The sequence below is a fragment of the Parus major genome, chromosome 3 (genome assembly GCF_001522545.3).
Source record: "Parus major isolate Abel chromosome 3, Parus_major1.1, whole genome shotgun sequence".
NCBI lineage: Eukaryota > Metazoa > Chordata > Aves > Passeriformes > Paridae > Parus > Parus major.
The window spans coordinates 63,315,563-63,333,610 of NC_031770.1; the positions used below are offsets into that span (position 1 = coordinate 63,315,563).

General features: G+C 34.8%; 1 protein-coding gene across 2 annotated transcripts in view; it reads left to right on the forward strand.

The window, feature by feature from the left end:
- Positions 1 to 946: 946 nt before the first annotated feature.
- Positions 947 to 18,048, forward strand: part of TBC1D32 (TBC1 domain family member 32) — a 74,491-nt gene continuing 57,389 nt past the window's right edge. The window contains exons 1-16 of one of the 2 annotated variants that reach the window (XM_015622857.1): positions 947 to 994; positions 3,109 to 3,263; positions 6,562 to 6,723; positions 7,926 to 8,103; positions 8,726 to 8,797; positions 9,964 to 10,089; positions 10,954 to 11,032; positions 11,191 to 11,291; positions 11,378 to 11,439; positions 11,937 to 12,081; positions 12,801 to 12,860; positions 14,566 to 14,665; positions 14,939 to 15,076; positions 16,467 to 16,559; positions 16,819 to 16,961; positions 17,681 to 17,805. In XM_015622857.1, the coding sequence (XP_015478343.1) occupies positions 3,109 to 3,263; positions 6,562 to 6,723; positions 7,926 to 8,103; positions 8,726 to 8,797; positions 9,964 to 10,089; positions 10,954 to 11,032; positions 11,191 to 11,291; positions 11,378 to 11,439; positions 11,937 to 12,081; positions 12,801 to 12,860; positions 14,566 to 14,665; positions 14,939 to 15,076; positions 16,467 to 16,559; positions 16,819 to 16,961; positions 17,681 to 17,805 (1,739 nt within the window). In that variant the 5' untranslated portion in view covers positions 947 to 994. Of the gene's footprint in view, positions 995 to 1,212; positions 1,293 to 3,108; positions 3,264 to 6,561; positions 6,724 to 7,925; positions 8,104 to 8,725; positions 8,798 to 9,963; positions 10,090 to 10,953; positions 11,033 to 11,190; positions 11,292 to 11,377; positions 11,440 to 11,936; positions 12,082 to 12,800; positions 12,861 to 14,565; positions 14,666 to 14,938; positions 15,077 to 16,466; positions 16,560 to 16,818; positions 16,962 to 17,680; positions 17,806 to 18,048 lie in introns of those variants that run through there. The other variant, XM_015622859.2, reaches the window with a different exon arrangement.

An 18,048-nucleotide genomic window follows, 5' to 3' on the forward strand; every position in this document is an offset into this window, starting at 1 on the left:
GAGGGCACAGGCCATGTTCAAGCACCGAAGAGCTCACTGCTAAAGGTATCACAGAAAATTTGTTGCAACCCATCAAAATCTGGTTTCTGAGGATAGGCAGTAAGAGAGATTTGTGTTCCTCCTGAATCATCCCTTTTCAATAGAAGTACTGCGGTTTACAAACTTAATTCCACTATGCAAGTGGATGCCCACAACTAAGTAGAGCCCTGTTAACTGAAGGGGCTACAGGTCCAGTTAAAGGAACCAGCCCTCATGGAAGATTAGTGTTACATGGAAGATAACATTTAAGGGACACATCATCGTGGAAGATTAGTATCACCCAACATCAGAATCACTAGAAAAATGTAGGAGGAAAGGAAACTAATGCACTGTGTAATACCTTGCATGCAAGCACTGATGAACATCGTTATGAGTGCTTACAGTAACTAAATTCTGGTTTATTATAGCTAACCCAATAGAAATAATTTCATATCAAACTGCTTTTCCTGTTTTTGTGTTATGCAAAACGTTATGTTTTATGTATTTATTTGAGAGAAAAAACACTGTTTGTTATTTTTAATATTTCCTTAATTATAGAAGGGAATGTAGAGTTAAAGAGGACTGAAAAATTCCTTGCCGTTTATTATTTTATTTATTGAGACAGCCTGCTCCCCTGCTGATGTAAATCGGGAATAACAGCACGACTGTATTCCTTTGATTTGAGTGGGGAACCTGGAGGCCACCACCCCCCGTTAAACAGAGAGAAGCCTGAAGCCAGGAGGGCTGAGCATTCCTGAGCTCTGCTGAGGATGCCCGTACAGCAAACACATCCCCGCGCCGGCCGAGCTCCTCTCCCGCCGCCCTCACGGAGCCCTCACGGCGGCCGCCACCACGGCAGCGCCACCCCGCGCGCCCGGGCAGCGGGCGGCCCACGCGGCTTCTCGCGATGTTTCCAGGGCCCGGCGAGACTCGGCGGCGGCGGCGCCGCGGTTGCCAAGGGCCGCGGCCGGCCAAGGTGAATCCCGCGGGCCGGGCAGCGGCGCGGGCTGCGGGCAGGGAGCCGCCCCGGGGCTGGGAATGCGGGGCTCCCGGGGCACGGGGGAGCGTGGCGGAGCTGAGCGGGTGGGAGGGGCGAGCGCATCCGAGGTGCCTGGGCAGACGTCGCCCGCGCTCTCAGCGATAGCTGAGGGAAGCGCCTGAGCAGGGGTAGCATCTCCCGACGCTTGGGAAGAGAACGGCGGCTCTCCTCCTGCGTGGCTTCTCCCAGGAATGCTGGTTGCTGGCCAGCCCTGGTGCGAAGCCGAAGGACGGGGGTAAAGCGCCAGAAGGGGCAGGGGTTCTCGCACTGCTCGCGTTCTGGGAGCTGCTCTTCTCGGTTTGTTGCTAAAATTGCTTCCCTGTCCAGGCGGAGGCTTGTGTATGTATAAATGCTGGCAAAAACAGGCCGCTTCTGAATCGTTGCCTGAGTTGTGGGGCAGGATTTGCATTTGGGATAGTGCCGGGACCTTGAAAAGAGTGCCCAAACTGGACTTTGGGTAAAGCTGTAATTTAGGGAGAAAACGACCATTTAAATGTTGCCTGGAAGCTGAATGGGGGATATGCCTGCTGGGCAAATAACCCCCAAAGCAACAACCACCAAATAACCCAAGCACAACAAACCACAGACTTTCACTAATGAAGTGTAAGATATGTATCTTTGTTAGTGGTTGCATAAGCCAGGTTAGACTTTTCAAGGCAAACTGGAGGTGAAGCTGCAATATGCTCATGATTTCTCTCTGAATAACCTGAGCAGGGCTTTGCATTGACTGCCAGCCAGTGTTTGGATACCTTGCACTTCTAAAAATGCCTATTTATATCAAAATACTTGGTGATTTTTTTTTTCCTCCCCCAGGGAATTAGGATATTGTCTTATGTTTATATAGACCTAAAAGAGCATTGACTTTAAGTATCTTGAGATTCTATAAGACAGCTGCAAATCAATAAGTTAAGATTATTGCAAGGGATTTGGTGTGTTTTGTTTGTTTGCTCAGTTTTAGTTTAATGAAATTTCTGGTAACATGATTGTGTTAATGTTGAATTATAATCAAAGTGGTCAGCTTTACTTACCACAGAAAAGTGCTATGTTGAGGAACTCAGCTGGTGCTATACTGCTGCTTTTTTTTTTTTTTTTTTTTTCTGCTTGATACTATTTGATACTTAAGCAGTAATTTACTATGTTGTCTCTTCCAAGTGTGTGTGTGTAATTTATTCACAGGTGCTTAGAGGATCTTTAATTTTTAATTCAAAGACGTCAAATATCTCTAAGTAATTTTTCCTTAAATAGGCTAGAAATGTATAAGCTAAAACTGCCTCTGAGGTTTGAATGTATTCCATGGCATGTAAAGATTTTTAAGCCATTGACTAAGCAAGATCAAAAATGAGCTGGTGTATTTTTTTTTTTCAGCCTTTGAAAATTTAACTGATGTCTATCTCCTGGACTTGACAGATGTTTCCAGTTTCTCACTGCTTCTTCTCCTCCTAGTTTTTCTCAGCAGTTTCCATTTAATTTAACAAGACTCTGTCAGGTCACTGCTGTTGATTAGCACAAGGCAATTAAACTGTTCTGATAATTCCATCTGGCCCTTGCAAAAGCTGGCAGTACTTTCAGTCATGGGTGCAGCAATAGCTCTGAGCAGGGGGATTCCAAAGTCAAAACTGGGTAGTAATAGTGGGTAAGAAGCAGGTGAAAGACTATTTATAAAGTTTTCATATCAAGATACAGTCATTACATCTGTAAAACTTTCCCTCTTTTTTTTTTTTTTTTTTTTTTAGCTTACTGTGTGGTCTTATGCCTCTGTGATGGGCAAGTACAAATAGGAATATTCATGCTTTTCTTCGTATATAGTATATCACCTTTAAGAACATTATGCTACAATATCAGGAGTTTTAGTGAAACTGAATTGATTGATTTGTTTTCAGTTTGTCTGAAGATAAGCTCTATCAAATATTTCCTGTCTGTGATTTTCTTTTGATAGAAAATCCTGTTGATAACAGAAAAAAAGTGGCAATTTAAGGGATTTAAGGCTTTTCTTAGCATCTTGAGGAAAAACAAAACAATAAGTTTCTTTTCCTTCTATTTGTTTTCTACAGATGTCTCACTTTACAAGTGAAGATGAAGCTCTATTACAATCTATGCTTAGACAGTTGCTGCTGAGTGTGAAGGAAAAAATCACTGGAGCCCCATCAGTAGAATGTGCAGAAGAAATTCTCCTGCATTTGGAGGAAACGGATGAGAATTTTCACAAGTAAAGATAATTTTTTTTGCTATTTTTAATCTTTGGAAGAAGTTGGTATGTGTTAAGCTGTATTATTCCTGGGAAATGTCTACACTTTATATTGCTTTGTAAATGTGTATGTACTTGTACATTTATAGATATTTCTGCCACTAATCAACTCTCAGATGATGCTAATTTAAAGAATAAAATTGATGTTGTCATTTTCTTGGTTTGCTTTTTTCCCCATCCACTCTTGCTAATATATTTTTTTACTGTAGTAGTAATTCATTAACTGTTTGTGAAAGAGGAATTTACAAAGCTCTGGTGCATGTGCACACATAATGTACTAAATGCACATGTGAAAAGGTGCTAGAAGAAGTAATCACTGAGACTCTCAGTATCTTTGACACCTGCTAGACATCACAGTCTTGTTTTTCAAAATAGAGTACTTTTTCAGAGGGCCATTTGGCTTCCATATTTGATTGTTCTCTCTGGCCTATATTACTGAAAATGTCTATCTTATCAATCTATTCAAATCATTATTTTAATTTATTTTTAAAGTAAAACAGAAATGTATCCCCATCACACAGCTGTTAAATCAGATTTGACAGTGTGACCTCACTTACATGCAATCTAGATTTCCAGATCCCACACTCCTCTTTCCTTTCCATGATGTTATAGCTTGATTATTTTTTTGCTACATGGGAGATTTTTAGTACATAGTTTATGGCAATATCAATAGAGAAAATATCAAAGAGAATATCAAGCTGAAATGACTTGAATACATTTTAATAAGAAACAGATCTCTGTGACATGATTTCTTCTGAGAAATTTGCTTCCCTATAATTTTTTTTCAGAAGTGGCACTATTTACATTCTCTTAAATTTACCTAGGTATTAGCATTCCTTTGTCAGTAGTAGGAGTTAGGTAAAAGTAAATAAGTGAAATAGAACTAGGGTTTATCTAATATTTCACTGTAATTTTAAAATCTTGATGCTTGCATGTGTTTTGAAGATTCTTTAAAAGGTATTTTAGCTCAGTTTTAGTTTTTGTTACAAATTGTATTGGATTACAATGTTGAATTTTGAGTAGTAGGTTGCTGGGTGACAAGCATGAGAGTAAAAGAATTTGGTTGTAAACATATCAAAGTTGAAAGACATGTAATTCTGAAAGAAAAACATTTAAGAGAAGATATATGCAATGAATCTCAAACAAAAAAAATTGAAATTATTTTTGTAATTTTTTTCTAAGAACCTAATAGAATAGCCAGGGTGAGGGAGTAAAGTCTGTAAGTGGTTGAAGCAATGCCTGTGTAGCTTTTCCTTTTACATCCATTACTCTTTCTTTTATTTTAGAAAATTTGTGATCCTATATATTTTCATGAGAACAGTTTTAATTTACATTTAATGGAAAATCAAGTGATCTTAAAATTCAGAACATGAGGATTACTGTCTGGTGCTGCAATATTTTTGGAGGTATTCCTGTCTTGTTTGTGACCCACAGCAGTAGAGAATGGTTTTCATGGAAAGTCAGAGAGGTCATATGGTCATTTATAAGTGAGGTGATGAATAAAATTTCTCTTTAACCTATCAATCGAGATACCAAGGTCTGTTATTAGTAGTGTGTGCTTTTGGACTGTCCAGTGCTCTAGTTCAGCTCAGCATTTTCAGCAGTACTGTGTCTGCCTGCCTCATGCTTATTTGCAGGCAGTAATTTTACCAGATTTAGAGGCCTTACTTTACACTTTGTTCCCACTTTGATGTAGAAAAGACAGAAATCCAGGATCCTCAGAAAGCTAATAAAAAGGAAAATTGAATCAAGTACAAAATGTCTGTGCAGTAGTAGACATCAGAATTTTAAACTACATAATTAGCATGTTTTCTGTTACATTAGAGGTATTTTTAACACCACCCCAAAGTGTGATACCTTTGTAAATCCTACCAGATCAGTCTGAATTGATTCTGTTTGTGAAGAAGTAATGCTGTCATTGCTGAAACATATAATTGTTACAAAACATGTCTAAGGTGGAAGAATAATGCAGAAGGTGAAGACTAAATTAGTGGTGTGAATAGTGATGTGGTTACTGTGTATTTCAGAGTGAAGGAGTCACTGCAAAAACATATAGCCTGGAAGTGTTGCCCTTATAAAACAAAGGGGAGACAGTTTCATGAAAGCTTTAATGCAGTGGAGAGTTGTGTGCAATTTCACTAATGAACACAGAAATAAATATGTTTTGCATCCTTCTTGAGCTGTATTTCTGTTACTTTCACTGAGAGCAAGAATGGAAAGGTGTAGGAGAAAAGAAATATACTGACCTTATGGAACCTGAAGTAGGCAATCCAGTGAGGAGGTATCCATCATGATACAATTTTGTGTGCTTTTTTTGTTTGTTTTTGGGTTTTTTTATCCAAGTTAGTGTGAAGTAGTTGCACATCTACTTTTGATACAAATCAGATTAAAATTTGATACAATTTAAATTATGCATCTGCTCTTACTATATGATTACTTTTTAGTGTGTTTCTGTTTGCCTTGCCCTTTATGTAAATCACAAAACTATCAAAAAATGAAAACTGATTTGTTCTGAGCAATACTCTTTAGCAATTTCTATAACTAATAAAAAGTTGGAGGACCCAGGGAGAGTCTTTAGTTTGAGATTTCCCTCTGATTATTCTATTCTTTCAGCAAGTATCTGTGGGTATCTGATCATAAGATTGCATAGTAGTGAATCCTTGAATTTGATATGTTTGTGTACTCACAGACAGCTCTTTAGTCAGTTTGACTGAGATCTGTGTATTTTCATGGCACATAGAGTTTCATAGGCCATAGGTGTTCTCATATGTTCTAATTTATAAACTGTGTTTTCTGTGTATCTTCTAATTTTGTATGCATAATGCATAAATAATATTAGGAGACAGTTTATACTCCAAGACATGATCAGAGTGCTATAAGGAATGTTTCTTTTGGAATTTGAAATTTCTTGATACTTTGTTTCTTTTTTTTAATACTTGATCTTTTGTCCGAGTGGATTTCTACTTTTAGAAGAAGCCCAAAGTGAAATTGTGCTATTTGATAAACTAACTATTGGTTTATTTCTTCTATTTGATATTGTTTCTTCTTACAATATGCTGATAATGACCATATTGAAGAAAATCAAACTGTAATGTGTTATTTTACACTCCTGAAATTTATTTCTATGCAAGTCATAAGCTCTTTCCTCCGGGTAACAGATCTACTGGGAGAAAAGATAGTGGTTGTTGATATAATGTTGAAAATGTTTCATGGTGAATTAAAGGAGATATTACATTTTAATTTTGCATATTTCTTGCAGCTATGAGTTTGTGAAATACCTCAGACAATACATAAAAAATACTGTGGGACCTGTGATTGAAGAAGAAACAGAAAAATGTACCTCTGCTCAAAATCAGAGTGAAATATCTGGCTATGACACACTTGTCCAACATCTTACTAAGAAAGCCCGTGAATCAAAAGAGTGAGTATATACCTGTAATTCACATCTCTATTTCTTCTTTGTCCTAGTCTTCCTTTCACTTTTCTGTAACATATTTTGAAAAAATAAGATCTGAACCAATAAAAATTCTGAACCTGTAACCAAAATCAGTGCTAAGAAATTCAGATTTTGCCCTACATTGCAATCTGTCATGCTTTGTCTCACACTGGAATTAAGGTTGTGAACAATTGCATAAAGTGATAGGTAGAAAATATGTGAAATTTTTGAGGTATTTAGGATTTGAGCATCAGCAGTTATTTTAATGTGTTGCAAAATAAAAAAATAGGAAAATAAATGTTAGAATGGCTGTTTTTTAGATTGTTGAAATATGCTGTTTGCATAATTTTGTTTCAAGGATCAGGACCTTAGGGTTTTGTGCCCATTCAAATTGGTAGAAGAAACTCCAGTGAGCTAAATAAGTATCTTATATTTTTAATTTGACATGTAGGAGGATATTAAAGAACAATATGATAATTTGTATCTTTGATGACTGTAAAATAAATAATTGTAGCATTAACGTAAAAAACAATTTGAAATAAAATATCAACATTTTACAACAGGAAGCTTCTTTGAAGCATTTTTTTATTTTGAATTGCTTCCCTGTGGATATTATTTTTAAATTTATGGAAATTAGAAAAACCCTGTTTTTTTTGAAAGAAAATTACTTTGTGTGCATATCCTGTACTCAAGATCTTGAATCAGGATGATGTGTTCATGTCTACTGGTTCTGCTCGAAGTTTATAGCAACAGTAAAATTGGATGATGAACTATGAGAAACAAACAGGAACAAGGATGAAAGCTGGCCTGTTTTCTCAGGGACATATCCTCCTGTCCCTGAAAAGGAGGGTCCCTCTCTTCTAAAAAGGAGGCTTTTTGGTGGATTCATGTTGTTCTTTCTTGAGAACATCCAAAAATAGAATTATGATAGTGGTATTTCATTGAATATCTCTGGAAGGGAAAAAAGGAGTTTTTATTGTAATTTTAAAATATCATTAACTGAAACATGTCAGGTACATTTATGTTTCCTTGGAATTGGTATTCATTAATTGCTGTAAATTCAGTGAGTTCAAGTCAAATTAGCATTATGTAATTTTCAGTTATTCATGATGTAGCAATTTCTTTTTCTTATTTTTTACATAGTGATTTTTATGCTCTTATATATTAAAATAATCTTTATTTTTAAGATACAGAGAAATGATATATGCCTTGAAGAATGTCATGATGGCTGTGGTAGAATCTTTGATTAACAAGTTTGAAGAAGATCGGATGCATGATAAGGAGCTAGCTAGTAAAGCAAAGGAAGAACATCAGAGTGGCTGTTACACAGACAACTGTTCTGACAGTGACTCCTCCTTCAACCAAGTACAATGGGGTTTTTCTCTGTGTTATGAAATAATCATGATACTGCAAAATTATTAAGCCTCTGTCAGTGGAGTGGCCCTAGAGGAAGACTAATTTTTCCCATCTTTGTTGTATCTTAAACCCAAATTATTTGCTTTTCTTTCAGTTTTAAGTACAAAGCTTATACTAGCTACTATAGGCATCACATGCTAGATGAGATCAATATATCAAGCCTATATGCTCCAAAGTACCTATCCAAGTATGGTATAGGAAGATAAAGTTAGTACATCATCTAACTTTTATGATTTTACTTTAGAAGCCAAATAACATGCAGTTCATTTCCAGGCTACTGTGCTATGCTGCATTTCTTGCTGAATGAATTATTATAAGGGATTTATTGAAGATATAGAATACGTTGAAGTAAAGCCAACAAAATATGTCATAGTAATTTCATTATCTTAAGTTTAACTTTGGGCAAATAGCAGAAAACATTTGGAATGTTGACTTTATAGTAAAATTAGTATAAATGTTGAAGTCCTAATTATTAAAAGTAAATTAGGTATCAGAAAGACTGATGATTTTAATCTTCTGGTGTTCAGTTTAATAAAATATACTAATGATCATTTTATAATGTGTATTACAGAGTTATGCATTCATGAGTCAAGAACAATTGCAGCTGCTCACAGAAAGGCTTGACCCTAGTCAGCCCAAGGAAGTAAGTTTAAAAGGAGAGCTGAAATGTTAATACAAATGAATGTTTATGGCATACTGGGGAGCAGCTTGTATGTATGTAAAAGTTCATATATACCTAAGTGGAATCTTGTCTTTGTTGGTTCATCTCTCTTACCTTTAGTGCAGAAGCTACTCTGCAGTGCGGTTACTTCATTGTTTGTAACTGTCTGGTTCAAAAACTAGTGTTGCAGCAAGTATCTTTTATTTCTTTTTAGAGATGCATGTGCTATAGATTGGCATTTTTAGTTAAAAAAAAAAGAAAAAGTTCCATGATAAATAAAGTTACTGAACATTATTTGTCCTGTATACATATCCCTTACCCTTCTTGGTAACTTCTGTGTTGCCCTTTGAGTTACCTCTGTCAGAAGAGAGAGAGATGCCTGCTGATTTGCCAACAACCTGCTGCCAAATGGAAAATATAAGTCCAAGTTAGGTTTGCTGTCCTGTCAGTGGCAGTACTAATTTGTGTCTCTAACCAACAATCAGCACCAGCTGCTGGTATTTTTGAAGCTTGGAGAAATATCAGTTTGAGTGTGCTGTCTTGATAAGACTTGTTGGGGCTTGTGTGACAGTTGAAAAAGGCATGGTATGTAGGAGCTGCTACAAACATTGTTATGGAGTTTTATTAGAAAACTAGGTAAAAAGTCTGACGCTGTTAAATGTTATTAACATGTCCTACAGTTTTTTTCAGTAAGATGAAATAAATTGCTAGAGATGACACTTGTCTATGAATTAAAAAAGCTTTACTTGAAATTATTTAGAATGCTGATGAAAATTCAGTAGTACAAAGCAATGTTTAATAACTGTGTCTGCTTCTAGCTGTGAGCTTTAGTGACTATATACCTCAATAGCAAAATATTTGATTACAGGCAGAAAGTAGAACATAAACCTTGCATTCAGTATCAAAAACTCATTTAAAATGGTTTTATTACTTCTTTGAATGCATGCATTTCCCCACTCAGTGATGTAGTGTTTTGTCCAAATAGCCATAAAAAATATAGGAGAAGATAAGTATTTATTATTCCTTATCCATTCTACAGCCAGATTCTGTACCTTCCTGTCCTTTCTCCCTCCCTCTGACTTGTAAATTACATATTTCAGAGGTTCCTGTGAATGTTTTTTTGGTGTTTGTCTTTTTGACTGCTCCAGGTTCGCCAAGAAGCTTTGCAGACACTGTGCTTGGCCCCAGCCTCCGATATCCTGAGCTCTGAGAGTTGGCCAAATCTGCGTAAGCATCTGACGATCTCCCTTGCAGATCCTGATGCAACATTCAGCGTAAGGGAATGTTTTGTATCTAATTATCTGATTTGTATCCAAAGAAAGGACTACCAAAGAGGTGTGTGAAGTTACACACATAAGTAGTCCAGCAGGGTTCAAGATATTTTATTATTATACAGACATATTTTCTGAAGTAACAGAAATACAGGATTACAGTAAATTAAAAGTCCTTTGGTTTAAAGGACTGCAAGAGGCTTTCAATAGGATTTTTAGACACCAAAGTACTCATTTGGATTTCTTTTAATGACAATGAAGACATTTGAATTTCTTTTCGCAAAAATGCACGAAAAAAACATGGACAGAACTGCTCTGTAAAATAGGTCATGTTAATATTTTCTGCTCAAGTCAGGTTTATGCTCCATGATGATGAGAAAATGATACATAGTAATAATACACAGGCAGTGATGAGGAAGAAACAAGAGCTGCTTAAATGGCTTTTAGATTATTTGTAATGTCAAACTTCTTTGCTTCTTCAAATTTTAAAGTGATTACCAAATAAATAGGAAAGTGGCCCCAGATGCTGCCATATATTTCTCTTTCACCTGAGTTCTACAATTTCTTTTAAAACTGTGATAGTTACAAGTCACTGATTCTTAATGGAAAAGTAATGTTCCTTGGTCTGCTCTGTAACTCAGTGAAGCTTTGCATTGGTGCTGTAGTTCAAGTATTTGAATAAAATTTTCTTTGAACTGGAGATTTCTGTGATCAGAAACTATATTTTTATAAAAACATGTTTAATATCTGTACAGATGTCTAGATAAATAATACTCAATATTAAGAATGATGATATATTGATTATTTTGCAGTTACAATACACAGTTAATGACTATTTAATACACTGCTTGCTTTTTTCACCCTTAGGAGAAAATTCTCAGGTTCTATGCAAAAACCTTTTCTTCTTCTCCATTTAATATGACAAAAGAAGTCTATACAAGTTTAGGTATGTGCATTTAATTACATTTTAAACTTCATGGGTCATGGACTTTTTGAAAAGTTAAATTTTATAATTATGACTGTGTAAGACAGCCTGTTTTTTCATTGTTGTCATGGAGGTGAAATAGTTTTTTGTTGTTGGGTTTCTCTTTTTTTTTTTTTTAGCAAGACACTTGGAATTGTACTTTCTTTCTGGAGAATATTCTCTTCATATTTCAGCTGGTCTGGATGTATCTAACTCAGATGTAAATCGTTTACTTAAAAAGGTAAAAATGAACTTTCTGTACCTTTTCTATCAGTACTGAAACATTATGCATGAATTCTCTTTTGATTTTAATAATTACGTTTTTAGGTTCGCCTTTTAAATGAGTACCAAAAGGAAGCACCATCTTCCTGGATTCGACATCCAGAAAAGTATGTCACCTTCAAAACCCTGTAACTGTTTCTTAATTTAATAGGTATTGACAGAAAATAAGATGCATGTAATTTTGGCAAAGGCTTGATTATAGGATGCACAGTGGCTGGTCAGTGATAACAGGGGAAATAAAATTAGAAGCTGGGAAAAGTAAAATGGGGAAGTTACATAGGAGTAGTCATATTAAGCTGCTTACTTAGCTTTTGGAGTGTTCTAAGTACTTTTGAACAAAAATAATTGGGATGTAAGTGTAGCAAGTGTGATACTCAGCACTTAAAAGATCTAATAATATAGGAGGCTATAGATACATATTAGTTTTATTTGTAGTATTACAAAGAACTAATGCCCATACAAGATCAAGGTAAAGATAATGCTGTTGATATTTATGATTTGTCTGAACAAGGTTTTATGAGAAGTTTGTTCTTGAGCATTACTGGTGGATGAACTTCAGTGATATTTTTGTTTTCTGCCCATTTTTTCCCATTTGTGTCATAAGGTACATGGAAGAAGTAGTGGAGAGTACCTTGTCACTTCTGTCATTAAAACACAAGCCTAATCAGCCTGCCTCTCCAGATTTCTTGAGTCCAATGCACTTCTTGGCTCTGCTAGATATCAAAGCAGTGTGGTTTAAGAAGTGGACGGTAAGCAAATAACCTGCACCCAACAATTCACAACTTGTTCATGTCAGACATTTATTTTGAAAAGTTACAGTTCTGACATCATGGACCTATCGTGTCCTATAACAGCCCATACTGAGAACTGTAATTAAGGAAGTGTAGGGGTTTTTTAAGACTTTGATGGTCACTGCTTTTCAATATTACTATCCACCTCAATTTCTGTTCAGCTACTTGTTTTCATGAAATTTCTGATTATTTTCTGTGCTTTATGTCTTCATTTCCTTTGGTAGAATTGACTGACAGCCATCAAAAGATACAAGTATTTTTTTGGAAGAAGCGATGAACATGAAAGGATAGTTATATATATTATACACTACACACAACTTGCAAACTTCAGTGGACATTAGATATTTTTCCAGCCTACCATATATAAACTTAAAATATAGGAATTGCTTGGCAATTTCAAAATGCATAGTTTAGCATTTCAGCATAGTTATATGTTTTCTGTTTTAACTGTGTGTTTTGCTACACTTTCTTCTAATGATGTAGTTTCTTTTTGTCATAAATGTACTGCAAACAAAAGTCTCAGTTGAGAATAATATTGGCTTACTTGAGCTGGAGTTCAATACACTGAATATGTACTGTATATGGGATGCCTACTAGGACAGAGATAATTTCTACTTTTTAGTTAAAAACTAGAATATTTCTCTGCAGTTGACATTACATCTTCTTTGTCATTCAAGCATGCATATTACAGCAGAAGAGTAGTATTTAGGCTTCTAGAGAAGAAATATAAATCTTTGGTAAGTACTTCTATTAATATACTTTATTGATTATATATTCAATAATAGTCTGTAAATAAAATTTATTGATAGAAGACAGGGTAATGGCTTGAAACTGAAAGAGAGTAGATTTAGATTAGATATTAGGAGGACCTTTTTTGCTGTGAGATTGGTGAGACATTGGAAAAGATTTCCCAGAGAAGTTGTGGATGCCCCTTCCCCCATGGCATTGTTTGGAACTAGATGATCTTTAAGGTCCCTTTCAGCCCAGGTGATTCTATGAATTACCAAGGCAAATTTACTTGCAATTTAGTCTTTTTTTTTTTTTTTTTGAGCTGTTCCATGTTCTTCACCTAGTTAAGCCTTTTGGATTTTAATTTTTTTTTTTCAGTTTTTCTTTGCTTAAATGGATTATTGATAAGCACAAAGAAGTATGTATATATGGCCAGCTCTGAGTAAGGGGAATTTGAATATTTTATTGCAGGTGTTTACTTAGGATTGTAATTTATTAATTTGTTATGTTTCATTCATATTTTGGATTATTTCCAAAAAAACATAGAAATGACAAATGGTGCATGATAACCCCTGTAAATACACTGTGCTGAATTTGGATTTTTGATGAAAAGATGCTAAAAAAACTGCATGGTATTCTTTGAAACATTAAGGGTTCAAAGTCGGCAAGATAAATCAAACTGGGAAAACACATTTAGTAATATAGCTGTTAAGCTATCATATATTTTGTATGGGCAGATCTCTTTACAGGGATGGAATTTTAATTGTTTTTAATAAGACCACTGTAGGTATGAGATCCATTCATATAAAAAGGACTTGGCTTTGTTTTATAAAATCTTTTCATACAAATGAAATCAAATGTAAAACATATGGGATTGATAAAAATATAGAAAAGGACAGACAACTATAAGAGACCTTTATCTTTTCTATCTCCATGCATAGAACATGACATAGAATTAAGCATGATTCATACAACAGAGTTTATAATAGAAAGTCCATGAGCAGGGTAGTCTAATCTAATTTATAAGCTGAGGGTAAACATCTGATTAAGGTTAGGGTCTTTTTTTTATTGTGTATATCTGTATTTTTACACTTGTGAATAAATCTTGGCAGCTCCAAGCTGTAATAAATCTAACTATTCTTCTTGAATCATAAGAAAATAGAATAAAATAACACTATCCTGGCTGAAACCAGGACAATATGTTTTGTTTTCCCTTGCTACAACCATGCTTAAAATTTTTAAACTTTTATATACCTTGATTAGATTATAGTGCTATGACAATGATACACCACCAAGAGCAGCAGTAGCACTGACAGCACCTAGCAACTAAACCTACAGTTTAGTAAGTGTATTCAAGACAAACTTTTTCACATGTGGAAATTTAAAAATCTTTAATAGTAATGACAGTAGGGCATTCACAGATTGCTGTCATCTTCTCAAAACACTTCCATGTTCTCTGTACTCCTTTTCATAAACTGTCTGTATGTGTATAGAGCTGATTGTGTGATAATGTAATAATAATGGTGATATATTTTAATAGCCCTGTAAATTTTGCCTCGTCTTGGTTAATCCATCCAAAACACTGAAAAATGAAGTCATTGAAGTGAAGTGGATATTTAAGTTCTTGTGTTAAAGGACAGTACTTAGATACAAGAGAGAATGAGTTTATTGTGAAATATCAGGTACTTTATTATTTTGTGCTTTATTCCGCAGATTAATGCAGCGGTCCAACAATGTCTTGATTATTTTGAATTTTGCAAGGCAGCATTTAATAAAAATTCCGAAGTCAGTGACTTCTCCCAGCAGCACTGTAGTGAGTATCTTTGCATGTCTCACATTATATGCACACACATCCTCATTATTTAGGCTTTTGAGCATGCTACCTCAAGAGCAAGACATTCTATCTATTCTATATTTCTTCCCCAAATATTTTATGGTTATCTTTTAAGAGAAAACTAATAGCAGCAGTTAATTACTTAAGGTGTCTTTATATACAAAATTATCTGCTTATGTTGCAGGAAGTAGTTAGGTACTGTAAAGTAAACTACAGGAGAAAAGTTCTAATGTTTTTGCTTTATTGTTACAGGTGATATGCAGAATTTTTCTTACACTGGACCAGAGTTGCAGTACATCTATTTTGTTCATTCTCTGTGCCTCTTAGGAAGATTGTTGATCTATAAGCAAGGCCAGAATCTCTTTCCAGTACAATTGAAAAATAAAAAAGGTAGGATGAGAGTTGAGGAGAATGGAACCTGTTGAAAACAACTGTATCCATTCTTGATATTTGTTTGTATATTTTTACTGCAATAGTGTGGACATTGAAGAACAATACTTTGTTTACCAGCTCTGGGCCTGGAAACTTTCATAAAGGTGGTGTCTCTGTATATATCTATAAAAGAGCATCTATACACAGTTTTTCATTCTTTGATAGTTGTGGTTGAATGGATTGCTAATGTGTTTTACTTTTAATATATTAATTCCGTGTTGAAGGACAGTTGGACCAGTGTGTAAGTGATTCAGTTTTCCTTGGTGGGAGTAATAGCTCCTATCAAACCATTTGATGTAATAATTGGTTGGAAGAAAGACACGTCCAGGGACCAGAACTGTTTTTCAGGTGTGAAAGAAAAATCACTATTTTAATATCAGCTAATAGCAAATTGAAAACAAGTGCTCTGAGCTTAATCTGTTAATTGAGATAGAAGTAGAAGAAACGTTCTGTACCTGTGGAATGGAGGTGTTAATAGGGACACAAGATACAAGATAGAAAAGCTCTTGGACAGCCAGAGAGATCCATATGGTGCGGGGTTGTCAAGAAGAAGTTTGTGAGGGCAATTGTAGCATTCCATTGCTTTAATGTCTTTATTAATTCAATGTGGAATTCGAAACATTACTGGATACTAGTTCTGTGACTTGTCTTTTGTCCTGGTTAGAGGATCAAGTCTTGATAGATCCTATGTGGAGCAGTTGTAAGAAAGGTCTACTAATAAAGTACTTTGGTAATTTATGCATTACCTGTGTAGCATCCATCCAGCAGAGATCTAGGGATGGTGGTTGGTTTTGCTTTCCTGTAAAAATGTAACAATCTTGCCATTTCTTAATAGTGTCCTTCTCAGCTTCATAGATGGTAACTCTTTCCTCACAAATTGGCTGATCTATTACCACAATTACATTAAACTCAGAGCAGTTGTTACCATCTTGCATTTAGCTACATTAGTTGTTTTTGTTTCAGATCTGAGAGAGTTGTGTGACAGCCTCTCTCTTTTCCAGTTTCACTTAATCTAATAGTAAGGTAATGCTTTTTTTCTACAGTCATGTATATTCAGTATTTTCAAATGTTGGCTGCCATTTGTTGCAGTGCAAGATATTATAAAATTTCAATTGGCTAAATTGAGAGCAAGATCAAGTCTTAAAAGTTGATCATTAAATACCGTAGTAGAGTCCCAAGGACATATATGTCCTTTGTTTTATCACTTACATTATACATAACTGATTTCCTCTATACAGCAAAGCATTTTTACATATATTTACAAAATCCATTTTTCATTTGGAAAATTAAACTTAGTCTTTAATTTACAAAATACTTTCTCTTTTTTTAATTTTATTTTTCTTAATAGATAGCGTATCGATAACTGATGTGTTGGTATTATTTATTCAACTTATTTATTACTCTCCAAGTCACCCAAACACAGCTTTGGAAGCAAATACAGGTAAATGTTTTTTTTTTTTCCTTATACACGAATATATTTAGTTATAATGAGGCGTATGATAACTTCTTTTGCAATTTTTAATTAGTGTCTGTTACTAGTGCAGTTTTTTTCTTACCCCTTCCACCCTTACCATTTCTTCCTCCCTCTATGTTGAATCAGCACTTAATAAAATCATTATTAATTCAGAAGCAACTACATAAATCATATAGAAATATTTGTCTAAGTTAAAATATAAATAAATGTTTCTTGTGTTCACCAGACAATTATTCTCCAGAAAGTCTTGTTATGGAGATTCTGCAAGTTTTTTGTGATCAAACAGGATGTGCTGCTGAGTGTTTGTATACAGACACAGTGATTGATGCCCTGCTTCATCCTGTTCAAAGTTTGCTGAGTGGCACAGAGGTTTGTAATAATCTTCCAAATGATTTTTTCATTGTAGAATATTATACTTTTTCCATATTTTCTGTGTAAAAGGTTTCTTTACTCACATACAATCATAGCTTCTGTAATATTTTATACATTAACTATCATAGTTTGTATTGAATAGTTTTGTCTGTTACTGTGAATGGTGTGACATGGAAGTCTTGTGAATAGTAGCAAAAATTGTGCTGTAGTGAGACTACTTTTCTTGGGAAAAAACACACTGTTTATTTTTTCTCATTTGTTTTGTCTTTTTTCTGATGCCATTTAGACATTTCTTGGATGAATATTTTCTCTACCTTTATTTGAAAAACAACCTACTTTTATTTTTAAATTCAGTTGGCAACTTGTAAGTTAGGTGTTCTCAATGACTAGTGTAAGTAAAATATATAATTCTACATGGAAAGCTACTATTTTCTGGATTGATAAAAGAAAAAGGTTTTCCTTGGTGGTTTTGGTTTTTTTTTTGTAAACATTTCTGTAAGAATTATGAATATATTGGGAAATTGTACTCTTAATAATGAAGATTCTGTGTGATGATGTTTGAACATAGGCTGGTAACTTACTGTGTTTTAAGACATTAAGAAATCATCAGAGAGATGGCCTTCAAGTTCTGCATGTGTAAGACAGACTTGGAAAAACAGCTTTCACAAAAGCATTGAATTTATAGGTTTTTGTTTTGATTTTCCTCTTCCAAATAGGTGTATATAAACTGTATTGAGACCACTTTACTTGATGTAGCTGATATTTTGGCAAGGATTGCTGGTTCAGAAGATGGTCTTTCTCTTCTTCTTTATGGAGAAAATGAAAAAAATGCCAAAGACAGGTAAGAGTGCATTAATGCATGGCATTAGTGAGCACTTCCTTGAATTATATTGTTCTTATGAAACTCGTTTGTTCATCTTTCATTTGTCTATAACATGATACATTTTGGTTTTGTTTGAGTAAAATATCTGATTATAAATTAAAGTAGTAAGTGTTTCATAGCTGTATGGGGGAGATATTTATGTGTAGGTCCAGGTGAAATGACGATGTAACAAAATGCTTATAATAAGAGAGATTTTCATGT